The following is a 16,030-nucleotide window of genomic DNA, read 5'->3' on the forward strand; positions in this document are numbered from 1 at the left end:
CTCTGGTAGAATTCGGCTGTGAATCCGTCTGGTCCTGGACTTTTTTTGGTTGGTAGGCTATTAATTATTGCCTCAATTTCAGAGCCTGCTATTAGTCTATTCAGGGATTCAACTTCTTCCTGGTTTAGTCTTGGGAGAGTGTAAGTGTCCAGGAAATTATCCATTTCTTTGAGGTTTTCTACTTTATTTGTATAGAGGTGTTTATAGTATTCTCTGATAGTAGTTTGTATTTCTGTGGGGTGAGTGCTGATATCCCCTTTATCATTTTTTATTGTGTGTATTTGATTCTTCTCTCTTTCCTTCTTTATTAGTCTTGCTAGTGGTCTATCAATTTTGTTGATCTTTTCAAAAAACCAGCTCCTGGATTCATTGATTTTTTGGAGGGTTTTTTCTGTGTCTATCTCCTTCAGTTCTGCTCTGATCTTAGTTATCCTTCTGCTTGCTTTTGAATTTGTTTGCTCTTGCTTCTCTAGTTCTTTTAATTGTGATGTTAGGGTGTCAATTTTAGATCTTTCCTGCTTTCTCTTGTGGGCATTTAGTGCTCTAAATTTCCCTCTACACACTGCTTTAAATGTGTCCCAGAGATTCTGGTATGTTGTATCTTTGTTCTCATTGGTTTCAAAGAACATTTTTATTTCTGCCTTCATTTCGTTATATACCCAATAGTCATTCAGGAGCAGGTTGTTCAGTTTCCATGTAGTTGAGCGGTTTTGATTGAGTTTCTTAGTCCTGAGTTTTAGTTTGATTGCACTGTGGTCTGAGAGACAGTTTGTTATAATTTCTGTTCTTTTACATTTGCTGAGGAGTGCTTTACTTCCAACTATGTGGTCAATTTTGGAATAAGTGCGATGTGGTGCTGAGAAGAATGTATATTCTGTTAATTTGGGGTGGAGAGTTCTATAGATGTCTATTAGGTCTGCTTGGTGCAGAGTTCAGTTCAATTCCTGTATATCCTTGTTAACTTTCTGTCTCGTTGATCTAATGTTGACAGTCGGGTGTTGAAGTCTCCCATTATTATTGTATGGGAGTCTAAGTCTCTTTGTAAGTCTCTAGGGACTTGCTTTATGAATCTGGGTGCTCCTGTATTGGGTGCATATATATTTAGGATAGTTAGCTCTTCCTGATGAATTGATCCCTTTACCATTATGTAATGGCCTTCTTTGTCTCTTTTGATCTTTGATGGTTTAAAGTCTGTTTTATCAGAGACTAGGATTGCAACCTCTGCTTTTTTTTGTTTTCCATTTGCTTGGTAGATCTTCCTCCATCCCTTTATTTTGAGCCTGTGTGTGTGTCTGCATATGAGATGGGTCTCCTGAATACAGCAAACTGATGAGTCTTGACTCTTTTCCAATTTGCCAGTCTGTGTCTTTTAATTGGAGCATTTAGTCCATTTACATTTAAGGTTAATATTGTTACATGTGAACTTGATCCTGTCATTATGATATTAGCTGGTTATTTTGCTCGCTAGTTGATGCAGTTTCTTCCTAGCGTCGATGGACATTACATTTTGACATGTTTTTGCAATGACTGGTACCTGTTGTTCCTTTCTATGTGTAGTGCTTCCTTCAGGATCTCTTGTAGGGCAGGCCTCGTGGTGACAAAATCTCTAAGCATTTGCTCGTATGTAAAGGATTTTATTTCTCCTTCACTTATGAAACTTAGTTTGACTGGATATGAAATTCTGGGTTGAGAATTCTTTTCTTTAAGAATGTTGAATATTGGCTCCCACTCTCTTCTGGCTTGTAGAGTCTCTGCTGAGAGATCTGCTGTTAGTCTGATTGGCTTCCCTTTGTGTGTAACCCGACCTTTCTGTCTAGCTGCCCTTAAGATTTTTTCCTTCATTTCAACTTTGGTGAGTCTGACAATTATGTGTCTTGGAGTTGCTCTTCTCGAGGAGTGTCTTTGTGGCATTCTCTGTGTTTCCTGAATTTGAATGTTGGCCTGCCTTACTAGGTTGAGGAAGTTCTCCTGGATGATATCCTGCAGAGTGTTTTCCAACTTGGTTCCATTTTCCCCGTCACTTTCAGGCACACCAATCAGAAGTAGATTTGGTCTTTTCACATAATCCCATATTTCTTGGAGGCTTCATTCATTTCTTTTCACTCATTTTTCTCTACACTTCTCTTCTTACTTCATTTCATTCATTTGATCTTCAATCACTGATACTCTTTCTTCCAGTTGATCAAGTCGGTTACTGAAGCTTGTGCATTTGTCATGTAGTTCTCATGTTATGGTTTTCATCTCTATCAGTTCTTTTAAGGTGTTCTCCACATTGATTATTCTAGTTATCCATTCATCCAATCTTTTTTCAAGGTTTTTAATTTCTTTGCGCTGGTTACGTAGTTCCTCCTTTGGCTCTGAGAAGTTTTATCAACTGAAGCCTTCTCTCAACTCATCAAAGTCATTCTCCGTCCAGGTTTGTTCCGTTGCTGGTGATGAGCTGCATTCCTTTGGAGGGGGAGATGCACTCTGATTTTTTGAATTTCCAGCTTTTCTGCACTGCTTTTTCCCTATCTTTGTGCTTTTATCTGCCTTTGGTCTTTGATGATGGTGACGTACTGATGGGGTTTTGGTATGGGTGTCCTTTCTGTTTGTTAGTTTTCCTTCTAACAGTCAGGACCCTCAGCTGTAGGTCTGTTGGAGTTTGCTTGAGGTCCACTCCAGACCCTGTTTGCCTGGGTATCAGCAGCGGATGCTGCAGAAGATAGAATATTGCTGCACAGTGAGTGTTGCTGTCTGATTCTTGCTCTGGAAGCTTTGTCTCAGGGGTGTACCCTGCCGTGTGAGGTTGAGGTGTCAGTCTGCACCTAGTGGGGGATGTCTCCCAGGGGTCAGGGACTCACTTGAGCAGGCAGTCTGTCCGTTCTCAGATCTCAACCTCCATGCTGGGAGATCCACTGCTGTCTTCAAAGCTGTCAGACAGGGGCATTTACCTCTGCCGAGTTTTCTGCTGCTTTTTATTTAGCTGTGCCCTGTCCCCAGAGGAGGAGTCTACAGAGGCAGGCAGGCCTCCTTGAGCTGTGGTGGGCTCCACCCAATTCGAGCTTCCAGGTGGCTTTGTTTATCTACTTAAGCCTCAGCAATGGTGGGCACCCCTCCTCCAGCCTTGCTGCTGCCTTACAATTAGATCTCAGACTGCTGTGCTAGTAATGAGGGAGGCTCCCTGGGCGTGGGACCCTCCGGGCCAGGTGTGGTATATAATCTCCCGGTGTGCCATTTGCTAAGAACCTTGGTAAAGTGCAATATTAGGGTGGGAGTTACCCGATTTCGCAGGTGTTGTGTGTCTCAATTACCTTTGGCTAGGAAAAGGAATTTCCTTCCCCCTTGCACTTCCCACGTGAGGCGATGCCTCTCCCTGCTTCAGCTCTTGCTGGTTGGGCTGCATCCGTGGACCAGGACCAACTGTCCGACATGCCACTGTCACCCAGTGAGACGATCCCAGTACCTCAGTTGAAAATGCAGAAATCACCCGTCTTCTGTGTTGCTCACACTGAGAGCTGGAGGCTGGAGCTCTTCCTATTCGGCCATCTTCGGCGTGCCCCACTGTACTATGTTTCTTAAAAGCTGAAGTGCTGTCAGTATTCTGGTAGGCTTGAAAGATTTTGGACAAGAGAAAGCTCAATTTGTTTACCTGTGAGTGTTCTTCAAACATGAGGTCAAACAAAAGTCCCTTCTGCCTCATTCTCTGCAGCCGTGGCCTAGTCTGTGTAGTCACATGCATTTTCTCATTCCGTTTGACCTGTCAGCTGGACCTGAAACAGACCATCCCCATTTTGCATGATTCAGGTATGCAGAAATCCCAGTTACTATGATTTACTTAATAACACGAGTCTTCCCTGCAACACAGTTCAAATTTCAGTTACCAGTGGATATTAACTGTGAGTAACTGCATGAAATTCAAACTTCACTGATAGTTCTTCAAACCACAACCACTGTGTAAATAAGAAATGCACATTGTGTTAGGCAGAATAATGCCTCTCATCCCAAAGTTCACATCCTAATTCCTAAAATCTGTGAACTGTTATATTACATGGCAAAAGGGACCTTGTTGATGTGATTAAGTTAAAGATCTTGAGGTGGGGGATTATCCTGGATTATCTGAATGGTTCCATTGTAATCAACAGAGTCTTTATAAAAGGGAAGCAGATGGTCAGAGTCAGGGAAGATACGACAACAGAAACAGAGAAAGATTGCAAAATGCTACACTGCTGACTTTAAAGTTGGAAGAATGGTCCATGAGCCAAGGAATGCAGGAACCCTCAAAAAATTGGAAAAGGTAAGTAAGTGGATTCTCTTCTAGAACCTTTTGAAGGGATGTAGCCCTGCCAACACATTGACTCTGGCCCAGTTAAGACCATTTTGGACTTCTGCCCTTTAGAACTGCAAGATAATAATTTGAGTTGTTTTGAGCTAGTAAGTTTGTGGAATTGGTAGCAGTAATAGGAAATTCATACATGCATCATGATGAGGACCAGTTACATCACTTCTTCCAAAAGCTGTCTATGATTGGTCATTTCACATCTGTTATTCACTTTACTTACAGATGGCAAAGTGTAGTTGTGTTGATTGCTTGTCTCCCAATGGTAAATCCACCTTCTACAAAAATGGATAATCAAAAGTGGAAGTTGGCTAATAAAGATGAAAGTGTACCAGAGAAGTAAAAAAATGATAATACTGGAAGTGAAATTCAAATTGAACATAAATGGAATTACAGAATAACTACCTTCCTGGGAATGCTGACACTGCTGCTGTTTGAGATATGGTAGATAAGCAACCTGAGAAACAGTGAAGGCACAATTAACAGAAATTAGGGAAATGGTTGTGACAAAAAGATAAGGATGTCCCAAAGGAAGCGATGCCAACAAAAAACTTCATTAATTTTTAATCTATAACTTTAATTCCATCAAAGTCTCATCAGGATTTTATATTTTTTTAGATAGATAATATCTTAAAACTCACCTGAAGAAAAAAATACACAGTCCTATCAAACTTGAGAAATAACAAAGATTTGTATCAGATATTAGGATGTATCACAAAGATATAATAGCTTGATAAGGGGATAGAAATAGACAAGTAAGAGTATTAAAACAGACTAGACTGGGCGTGGTGGCTCACGCCTGTAATACTAGCCCTTTGGGAGGCCGAGGCAGGCAGATCATGAGGTCAGGAGATCGAGACCATCCTGGCTAACACAGTGAAACCCCGTCTCTACTAAAAATACAAAAAATTAGCCAGGCGTGGTGGCGGGCTCCTGTAGTCCCAGCTACTCGGGAGGCTGAGGCAGGAGAATGGCGTGAACCCGGGAGGCGGAGCTTGTAGTCAGCCGAGATCACGCCACTGCACTCCAGCCTGGGCGACAGAGCAAGACTCCATCTCAAAAAAAAAAAAAAAAACACAAAGAATTTAAGAAACAGACTTATACATATATGAGAAATGATTAAAATGTCATTTCAAATCAGTAGTGAAAGATAGGCTGTTCATAAACAGCGACGTAGTGATAAGAGTATCCATTGGTAAAATATATGAGGTTGGATCTCTATGTCAAATGCTCACAAAATACTCCAGATGGATTAAAAGCCTAAATATTTAAAAGAAGGCTATGAAAGTAAATTTAAAAATGTGAGAATGTTTATAACTTTATAGAAATAAAAGCCTTCTGTAAAACAAAGTTCTAAAATCATAAAGGTAAAAGATAAAACTTGACTACATTATAAAGAAAAATTTTCAGTATGAAAAAGTGACATCAATAAGGTTAAATTGTGAAAGACACTGAACAGTCTAACCCAGGGGCCATGGCACAACAGCAAATTCAGAACAGATCCATAGCCTACGTAAGGCTGAGTTAGCGAGCGAGGACCATATGGTGCTAACCCCGAGTGAGAGCAAACCACACATTCACCAGTTGTACTTCAGCACATATCAGTGGAAGGTACTCAAGGGTCACAACAGACCAGCCACTGTTACTGAGTCCCAGAGGATCCAGGGAGGAAGACAAGGACCAGCACACCTCCTCCTTTATCATGGGTTAATGTAAGCCTTCTCCTAAACCCAGAAGCCAATCTTGCAGGGAGGAGGAGGGAGAGACTACACAATTCCTAGGAAGAGTCCAAGGCAAGGAAAAATCAGTCATAGAAGCTAAGCTACATTTTAAAAATCAACAATAGACAAATGATCTGTAGTGGAGTCTGACTCCATCTTTTGATGTTTGCTGACAAGTTTTGAGCCTCTATTCTCCCACTTCCTCTTCTGTCCACATCTGAGTAAGCTGAGAGGAAATCCGATGCTCCCTTCTTTGGTGCCAGTGGGATTTTCAAACCATGCAAACCCCATGCTGCAATCCCTGGCCCACCTTCTGACTACAATAAAAACCCAGTCTCTTCCTTGTTTTCTCAAGTTGGCTTGCTCTCTGCAGAAAGCCTCACTGAGGAATAAACCTTTTCATATCAGAAAAATTCCAATTAAAACAATAAGATGCCATTTTCATCTTTAACAGTGTGAAAAAATAAAAATATTTGAAAATAGGTGAAGATGAAAGGAAACTAATTTTTATACACTGGTAGAAGAATAATTTAGTCAACATCTATTTAAATTGAACGAGCATGCTGTTTAATTCAGCAATTCCACTTGACATTAACATCTTAAGCACTTGCACATACGGAAAACACATGTGCAAATGTTCACTGCAGTCGTGTTTGTAATATCAAGAGACTGGAAAATATCTAAATACTAGTAAAAGAGTGGTAACAAGTTATGGTTTATTGACACCTTGGGATAATATAAGTGAGTTAAAAAGAATGAATTATAGGTACTGACATAGAACGATCTGAGACATAGTAGAGACATGAATAAGCACGTTGCAGCATAGAAAAATATTTAGAAGGAAACACAGCAAACTATAACTTGTTAATTTCGATGAGTAGGAGGTAACCAAAGGAAATACTCACTTGATCTTGTCTAAATTTATCATATGATTATTACAGTATGCATTTATGTATTATTTGTGCAATTAAAACACATTTCAAAAAAATGTTTAAATAATGGTTGGATTCCCAAACCAGCTCACGAGACCATTGTTTAAGCTGCAAAGCAACTGTCCATTTGCTATGAAAGGTAGAAGACAATGCCATTGAAGTACAGGTAATACAGCAAGATTGGAAATATTTTATTTTTGTAGTTTTATTTTGGAATAATTTAAAACCTAGGTGAAAGTTTGAAGAATAGTACCAAGAATCCCAATCAAGTCAGAAATCACCACTCAGGTTTCGTTAATTTCTCCAGTTATGTCATTTATAGCAAAAGGGTCCAATCCAAGACCAAGAGTTGCACCTAGTTGTCATGACCGTATAGTCTCTTTAAATCCGGAACACGTCTTTCTCTGACTTTTAGGACACTGAAAATGTTTAATAGAGGGCAGATATTTTATAGAATGTCATTCAATTTGTTTTTGTTTATTGCCTCATGATTAGACCTTGATCCTGCATTTTTGGCAGGAATATTGCAGAGGTGTTGTGGGTTCTCACTCACTGCATCCTGTCAGGTTGCACATGATGATTTGTTCCCTTGCTGGTGGTGATAACTTTGATAACTTGATTAAGGTGGTGTCTGCCATGTTTCTCTAGTTATATTTTTCTTTATGATTAGCAAATGTTTTTTGTGAAGATACTTTGACTGTGGAAATATCTCTTCCTCTGTCCCACTTTACCTCACTAGTTTTAGCATCCACTGGTATTTGTTGACCAAGTCATTACGATAATGGTTGCCAAATGGTAATTTTAAAATTCCATCTACATTTATTTATTTGTTGATATTCTATTGTAAGGAAGAGTTTTCGCTTTCTGCTTTTATTTATATCAATGTGGGCTAGTGGGTACTTACTAAATTTCTGTTATGACATGTTATGCTTTTTCTTTTTTCCTTTCTTTTTGTTATTATTATTATGATTATTATTATTATTATTTTGGGTAGAGACAGGGTCTTGCTATGTTACCCAGGCTGGTCTCGAATTTTTGGTCTCAAGCAATCCTCCCTCCTTGGCCTCCCAAAGTGCCGGGATTATAGGCATGAGCCACTGCACCTGGCCTTGATGCTCAAATTATACCTGATTTGTCCTGTGTAGCCTTTAAGGTAGCTGCTGTGTCCTTTTGACATGTCCCTATTCTTTGAATACTTTATTTTCTGACACAAAAATGTTCTAACCTTAAAATCAGACATTTCTTCAGAGAACTCCAGTTCCTTTTAGCAGAGAATAGTAATTGGAAATCAATATCCAGGCACTAGTTGTGCTCATTGCTCCAGCGGGTGAGGGGCTTGCTCCCTGTCTTCTTGGTGTGCAGAATTAGGAAATATATATGTACTATGCAGGCACATGTGCACACACACATCTTTATTATCACATATGTATGTAAAGTATGTAGCAATACCCATCTATATTTGTATACATTATATACACACTTTATATATATGTAAAAATTTACACTGATACTTCCAATTGTAATCTAATACTCTAGGGTTTATTCTAGCTTTCCCTTTTAATTTTTTCCTTTCTTTGTTCTCCATCAGTGAGAAACCTGGCTCCCATAGTATCAGTATTCTTGTTAATTGTTCAATGCCCTGTATGTAGCCAACCTCCTGACCCCACTGGGCTGCCTTCTGCCCTGTTCCAATGCCAACATCACACACCATCACTGACCACTGAAGGGTTGACCCTGCCACTTCACTCCAGTGCTGTCTTTTGTGGGCTGTTTCCTTTTCACCCTACTCCAATGCAGTCTTTGTATGGCGATGCCATCACCAACCTTTTTGAGTGTGGCTGACTTTTGGAGTGAACGAATGAAAGGAAAGAAAGGAGGAAGGAAGGGAGGAGAGGAAAGGGCAGCAGGGAACAGAGGGAGGGAGGGGGTGAGGAAGAAACAGGAAGGAAGGGAAGGAGGAAGAAAGGAAGTCGAAACAGTATTTCAGATATTGAATGCAAGTATCTGAAGCTTGAGTTATTGTAATTCAAAAATAAGGTAAATGGATCTCCTTGAAGAAATTCTGAGAGAGAAAAATTCTGAAAAGGACTTTGTATTTTAAAGTGTCAGTATGCATATTTGTATTTTTAATCAACAAGTTTTTTAGCCTAGAGTTGGTTGGCTGTTTTTCTCCATTTTTATATGGAACTAAAATTAGGAAAAAAATTGTGGTGGGGAAATTTTCCTGAGATTAAATTAGACAGGATTTGGAAGAATAAAGTCAGTTGTTTACAGCCAGAGTATAGATAAATATGGGGAAAGTGCCTGGAGAGTAATTAACTATGCTTATGAAAGCCAGGGGTGCAGGAGAGCACACTCTCCGAGAACTGTTGGAGGTCTTGAGTTAATGAATGTTTATCATAACTACTAAGAGCTGGAATAAGCCCATAGTAGCTTAATTTTTCTGCCTGGATGGGGACAAAGCCTGAGCTGAAAAGAAGTGAGGAAGTAAGGTCTGCATGTTAAGTTTGTAGGCACATCTTATCCACCTTGGTTTCATTTGATGCATTATTAACAAATTATTTTTACTTGTACTTCACTGAAGGTGAACTTCAATCAACATCGTCAAAAGTTGTCTTTAAATTCTTCCAACAAAAAGTAACACATTTCCTCAAATTGATGGAGATTTTGAATGGCTATTGGGTTAATAAATTCTAGCAAAACGTGTGAGTTTTGGGAAGTTGTATTTGATAGATTTGCTGTACATTGCTCTCCCACCCCCTCCCTGCCTTTTGAAAACAATTACACTTTGCAAAACCATAGTTCATAGTGTTATAAATGGGTCTTACCTCTGTCCATATGTAATCTTGGCAAAAATCATTAGTGCATGACATCATGACATAAGAGAGCATCTATGTACAAACATATACAATTTTATTGATATCTCTACAGACTACAAGAATTTTGTTAAGTATAGTCACAATTGCTGAGTGCAACAGAAAAATAGTAATTTGTCATTTTCTGAAAAGATGCAAAAATTCTGAAGATGAAAGAAAGATACATCAATGATGTCATCTGTTTCTTATTTCCTAGAATAAAACATCACATAATTAAGTACTAAAAATTATAGGTTATTAGAGATTCTGATCCTGTGTACAATTGTCCAAAACCACCACCTAGTTTATTTTCTGGCTTTGCGGTCAAGAAGGGTGGGCCAACAGCAGAGGGAAAGCAGTATGAGGGCGATAACTCTGAGTTTCTTCTCAGTATGCGTTACTGCCTTTGATAGGCTGGATTTTCCTTTTTTGAAGGTGTAAGCACTCTTTCAGGGCACTGGATGTCATACAGGAAGTTACAGGTATTCTTTTCCTTTAAACATATGTCCAAACTAAGCAAATAAATCCAAGTGGCCCTGGGAGCTTTTGATTGAGATAACAATCAAAAAGGAAGATTTGTTCTTCCTTTTTGCTAAGACCAAGTCCAGTGAAATATACCTACAACAGAACAGGTACCTGGTACCTATGTCTCCTCCAGAAGAATGAATAATAAATTTGGACCTAATTTAGCAAATGATTGTTTTGAGAATTTCCACTGTCTAAATATGAAGAATTAGTTTTCCACTTAGCTTTATATGCTGTTGTATGTACTGTGCTACTTCTGGTAACTTGTGATGTCACATGTGTAAGACAGTTGAAAAAAAAAAACCTAGACCTTTTAATTGGAATAATTGATGGACAAGTCACATAGGAGACTATCACAAAGACGGTTATTAAGAGTTAATGGGGCATTGCCTGGTCAGAAATTCCCAAATTCTTTTGTTCTTTGAGACATCCAGAATAAATACCATTACAATATCTTACATTTTGCCTTCCCTGACCACTCAGAACTGGGGCTGGAGCACCAGCCAAGGCAAACAAACAAGTTTTCCTTAGTTGGCCATAAAGCAGTGATAATCACCTTTGGCTGGATATTAGAACCACCTTGGAGCTTTCACAAATATTGGTATCTGGTTCCCACTCCAAACGATTTTAATATAATTGGGAATTTTAAAATTTCCTGAGGTGATTCTTATGTAGAGCCAAGGTTGAGAATCACTCCTCTAGATAAATATGGAAATCAAAGCATCTGTGTATCTGATTCCTTAAAGCCTCTTTCACTTCACTGTGGCTCCCATGTCCTTCCTCACCACAATCTTCTTGCACCAAATTGGTACTTCCTCCTCCTTTTCTGAGACAGACCTTACCTATTCTACATTTCATGCTTTCAGGGCTATGTTGTCTGCAAATACACACACTAAACTTGTTATGTTAACAACTATGTTCCCTGGAATGGTGCATATTAGAGTACTGCTCAAACCAGGTACACCACAAGTATTTCTGGCACCCAGGACAGTGTGCATGTGAAATAGTACCCAGCCAAAAATGGCACCCAGCCAAAAATGGAGTTGCGTGACAGAGGACAGAGGTGAAGAAGCTGTGAAAGCTACCACATTTCTCCTGACACAGAGACCAAGACCTGATACGTTTTGACTTCTTTTTTTTTTTTTTTCTGCGACGGAGTCTCGCTCTGTCGCCCAGGCTGGAGTGCAGTGGCCGGATCTCAGCTCACTGCAAGCTCCGCCTCCCGGGTTTATGCCATTCTCCTGCCTCAGCCTCCCGAGTAGCTGGGACTACAGGCGCCCGCCACCTCGCCCGGCTAGTTTTTTTGTATTTTTTAGTAGAGACGGGGTTTCACCGTATTAGCCAGGATAGTCTCGATCTCCTGACCTCGTGATCCGCCCGTCTTGGCCTCCCAAAGTGCTGGGATTACAGGCTTGAGCCACCGTGCCTGGCCACGTTTTGACTTCTTTTGGCATTGCCCTGTGTGAGCCAACATGGTCAGGTTACAGTTCTTTTTTCTCATAGCAGCAGGGTGTAATCACACAGATATACTCCCAGTTTGTCCCAATGATCCTAAGCCAAGGAGAGGATGTTTAGCTTACTTTTCTAGATTGGCTTCATTTTTCCCTTCTGCTTGAACGTAAGAGTCTATTTTAATCTTCAACCAATCTTAGGCCTAATCTGATTCTTTTTTCTCTCAAAGTCATGGTGATCCCTTCATGTAGATAAAGTATAGATGGTACCTTTAAAACTGGTACATTGGTCACATAAAAAGGGACTCCAACAGTAAATTTTTCCTTTCAGATCCCTAAAAACTTTGAGGGAAAATAGTTGGATTTTGATTTATTAATTTGAGAATCACTTTCAAAAGATTTGAAAGACTTATCTTTGTGACTGAATCACTGGAAAACATCTCATTCAGTTCTGTCACTGTCCTTCCAAAGTTCCATCGGACAATGATCTTGACAGTGATTGGGGCCCTAAAGTCTGGGGCTCAGTGAAGTGTAAGAAGCAAAGTCAGTAGTACTGCTTTTGTAGGCGATTAAAACCAATGAGGAATCAATCATCCCTCCCTCCAAACTCCAAGATTAATGGATGATTTCAAGGTAGGGATTATTGCTCATGTTATTATCAGAGAAGTACTTCTAGCTTCTCATAGATGAATAAATTAAAAGGCCCATTTTCTGCTGTAACACTAAAAAGGCCTTATCTTTTGAGGAAGTCATAGGGAGACAAGGTCAACTTGTTGGGACTGTGGTTTGCAAGCCTTCTGATATCGCTTTAGCAGATAAAGTGTAATTTTGATGGTAACTAAGGCTCAGAGTCACTTTCTGTATCATTGTCCACGTTACTAGGAGTATTTTTCTTATGTTCCAGAATAGAAGAAAGATAGGAAAGATGAGACTATGCAAAGGATTACATGGATCAACAGTACTCATTTTCCAAAGGTGAGGATAAGATGATGATGGTAGTGGTGGCGATGTGTGTGTGTGTGTGCACGCACGCTAAGTTCAGTGCAACAGAACAGAAATGTTCAAAGAGAAAAATCACATCCACATTAGATTCTTCTTATTGCTGTCTCTTTGAATTATAAAAATAATTTTGATACAGTAAAACCTCATTAATTCGGATTCCACTAACCAGGAGTTTGTGAGATGAAGTACCCTTACGTTAAGGAAGGGCTTATAAAAACAATTTTGAAAGACACGTTTAAACTACTTCAAAGAGCCTTTTCTTTTCAAGCATTTTAGAAGCACCTGTTTACTTCCAATTGGTGTGCTAATTATAAACTTTTGATCTATTCAGTGAGACCAAAGTTTTAAGCACTTCTACAGTGAAATACTATAATGTCCTTTTTGATATTTTCTCTATGTGCCTTAAAATATTCTGTAGTTGTTATTTTTCACTGATTCCTATACGCTTTCTTCAAAATTGTATTTTATTGCATATGAACCACACATGTAATTTTGGGTATAATAATTTATCTTGCGAAGACATTGTATACTTATTGTACAGTTTTATACAACATATATTACATATTCACACAATCTACCTCTTTATATGATGTAGAATAGTGGCTATAAACTGGGAGCAATTTTGGCCATGACATTTCGATTGTCATTACTAGGAGGTTCCTACTGGCATCTAGTAGACAGAGGCCAGGGATGTTGCTAAAATCCTGCAATACACAGGACAGTTCCCCACAATAAAGACTTTCAGCTAATAGTGCCGCTATTGAGAAATCTCGATGTAGATCAAGTTAAAACAAGTTAAATCTTATTGAGGGCTTCAGAGATACTCATCAAAGGTACTGCTACTTTGGACTGAATTTCATTATTTCTAAAATAAACTAATTTTTTACTCTTTTAGGTTTTTTTTTAAAATACAGAAATGATAAAGTATTTGTTCTGAAAATCAGAAAACTAAGTCTTTGAAACTGGTGGTACAAATAATACATTGCAATTTGGCCACTAGTGTTTTCTAGATCCTAATCTTAAGTTTCTTTAATATTTTTAACATATAATTTTATAATTCTATACATTATACAGTCATGTAATATCTGTGTTTCCAAGCTGGATTCTGTTACCATAAGGCTGTTCACAGGAGTCTGGGAGATTCACAGAGAGGCTTTTTTAACAAGAGGATTCAAGGACTCTGAGAAATGCTGTCCTAGTGTACGTTATCTTAACTCTTTCACTCATCTTTGTTTTCTCAAAATTACTGAGAACATTGTACCACTAGAAACATTTGCTAGAAAGTACAACTTCTGGCAAAAAATTAGACTATAAAGGAAATAAAAATACTGTTTTTTTGGCTAATAAAATAACCTGAAATTCAGGAAAATTGTGAAGTCTTAACACAAATGTAAATCCAGTAAGACCTTGATTAACAAAAATGCAATAAGCCAAAACCATAATTAAAATTTTTTTTGAATAAACAACATATTACAGGATGGGTCCTGGAATATGTATATATACATTCCTATAACTTTTGACTTCCAGAATCATGTGAAATGGTAGTGTCTATTTGGTTTTGATTCTGGTGCTTTTCTGGTGAGTTACAATAGATACCTTGTATCATGTTAAGGATATTCTTTATTCCAACTTTAAAAGAGTTTTTAATAAGGGACAGGTGTTTGGCATCTATTGACATAATCTGGTGGCTTATATTATTTGACCCAGTGACAAAAACATTGATTTTGTATCATTAAACTCTTTATGTATTTCTGTTGTCTATAATGATGACTGAGGCCAAGATAGCAAACACATCACTATATTTTATAAAGATTTCCAGTGGTAAATATCAAACCGAAAGGTATTTTCTAATGAAAGCCCTTGTAAATCAGAAATGTCATAAATCAGAATCCCTTTCCCAAAACATTAACTGAGGTTTTACTGAATCACACTAAAGAGAATGACCAGTTTGGTTATCTGGTTTGGTTTGTGAATGTCAGGCTGCAAGAGCACCTTTCGATTGCAGGCCCTACTGGGTTTGAACAGTAATATACTGTGTAACTGGCAGACAAGGATACAAATGAAGCTTTTAAAATATATCACTTTAGAAACTGAAATTGGGGTGTGTGAAATTTCCCTTTTTGTGAAGTCAGTTCTCATAGCTAACTATTATTCCTATAGATTCCCCAAACCTACTACCAACTCCCCTATAGAGTACAAGCCAGGCTGAAGAAAATGCTTTGAGGTGACCCAACCCTGCATGGTTTGTGCTAAAAACAGCAACCCATTCTGAAGGTGATAGAAATGAAAATAATTGTGTTGGGAATAATTTACTATACTGGCAATATTTGATTATGACAGAACTGTGAATGATGTAAAACATGGAGAGAGAACATTAATCAGACTCTTGCCATAAGAATTCAATAATGTTCTAGTAAAAGGATGAGGAGAAAACTCTGGGTTCTTGTTTTGTTTTGTTTTCCTTTTCAGTTGGGTATGGCAAATATATTTGAAATGCACTGACATCTTCAAATGCAGATTTTTTAAATTGTTGAGTGTGGCCCAATTGATAGAAATAGTTTACCATGAATCTTTTTTTTTCTTCTATCACAACATGCTTTTTTTTTTCTTTTCCTCTTAAGATGTTAATTTATCATGCAAAGATTTGTTTTCATTAAGTGCATTAATGCTTTTGTTTGTACAGGAATTTTCAAATCAAGAGGACTCCCCGTAGTTCCTAAATATAAATCCTTATCGAATGACATGCCAAGATGATAGCTCCATTCCACATGGGAAAAGGCAAATTCAGCCATATCTTGGGATTTTAACCAGGGCTCCAGCCTTTGGGTTGTACAGCGTCTCTGATACATCTCCTTTATGATAATTTCAGATTGACTGTAAATGGAACATTTTGTAGAAGAAACTGGCTTCTAGCAGTTGAATAGTGATGCTGGGAATAAATTTGGTTTCCCTGAATATGGTTTCTCAAAGCAGTCACAGCTTCTTTAGAAGTTAGAATTGGTACCACTTCTTATCCTTGTATTTCAGCATTAACTGCAAAGAAAAAAATAGCCACCATAAGATGCTAAAATACTTTAAAAGTGCTATTTAAAGCAAGGCCTTTTTGAGCTAATCATGCAAATCTAATCTCAAAACTTAAACTGAATGGCTTCTTTTATTTTGTGAAATAAAGTGCATATGAGAAAGATTTTAAAAATAAGCTGTAAAGACTCAGCTGATAGAAGAT

At 38.3% G+C, this 16,030-nt stretch overlaps 1 protein-coding gene across 5 annotated transcripts in view; it reads right to left on the reverse strand.

Moving 5' to 3' along the window:
* Positions 1-7,919: 7,919 nt before the first annotated feature.
* The window catches only part of LOC105470313 (syntaxin binding protein 5L), a 493,614-nt gene continuing 485,503 nt past the window's right edge, over positions 7,920-16,030 (reverse strand). For all 5 annotated transcript variants that reach the window (XM_011722169.2, XM_011722172.2, XM_011722170.2 and 2 more), the window contains one exon: positions 7,920-15,837. In XM_011722169.2, the coding sequence (XP_011720471.1) occupies positions 15,796-15,837 (42 nt within the window). In that variant the 3' untranslated portion in view covers positions 7,920-15,795. The remainder of the gene's footprint in view (positions 15,838-16,030) is intronic.

Source organism: Macaca nemestrina, chromosome 2 (assembly GCF_043159975.1).
Source record: "Macaca nemestrina isolate mMacNem1 chromosome 2, mMacNem.hap1, whole genome shotgun sequence".
Classification (NCBI taxonomy): Eukaryota; Metazoa; Chordata; class Mammalia; order Primates; family Cercopithecidae; genus Macaca; species Macaca nemestrina.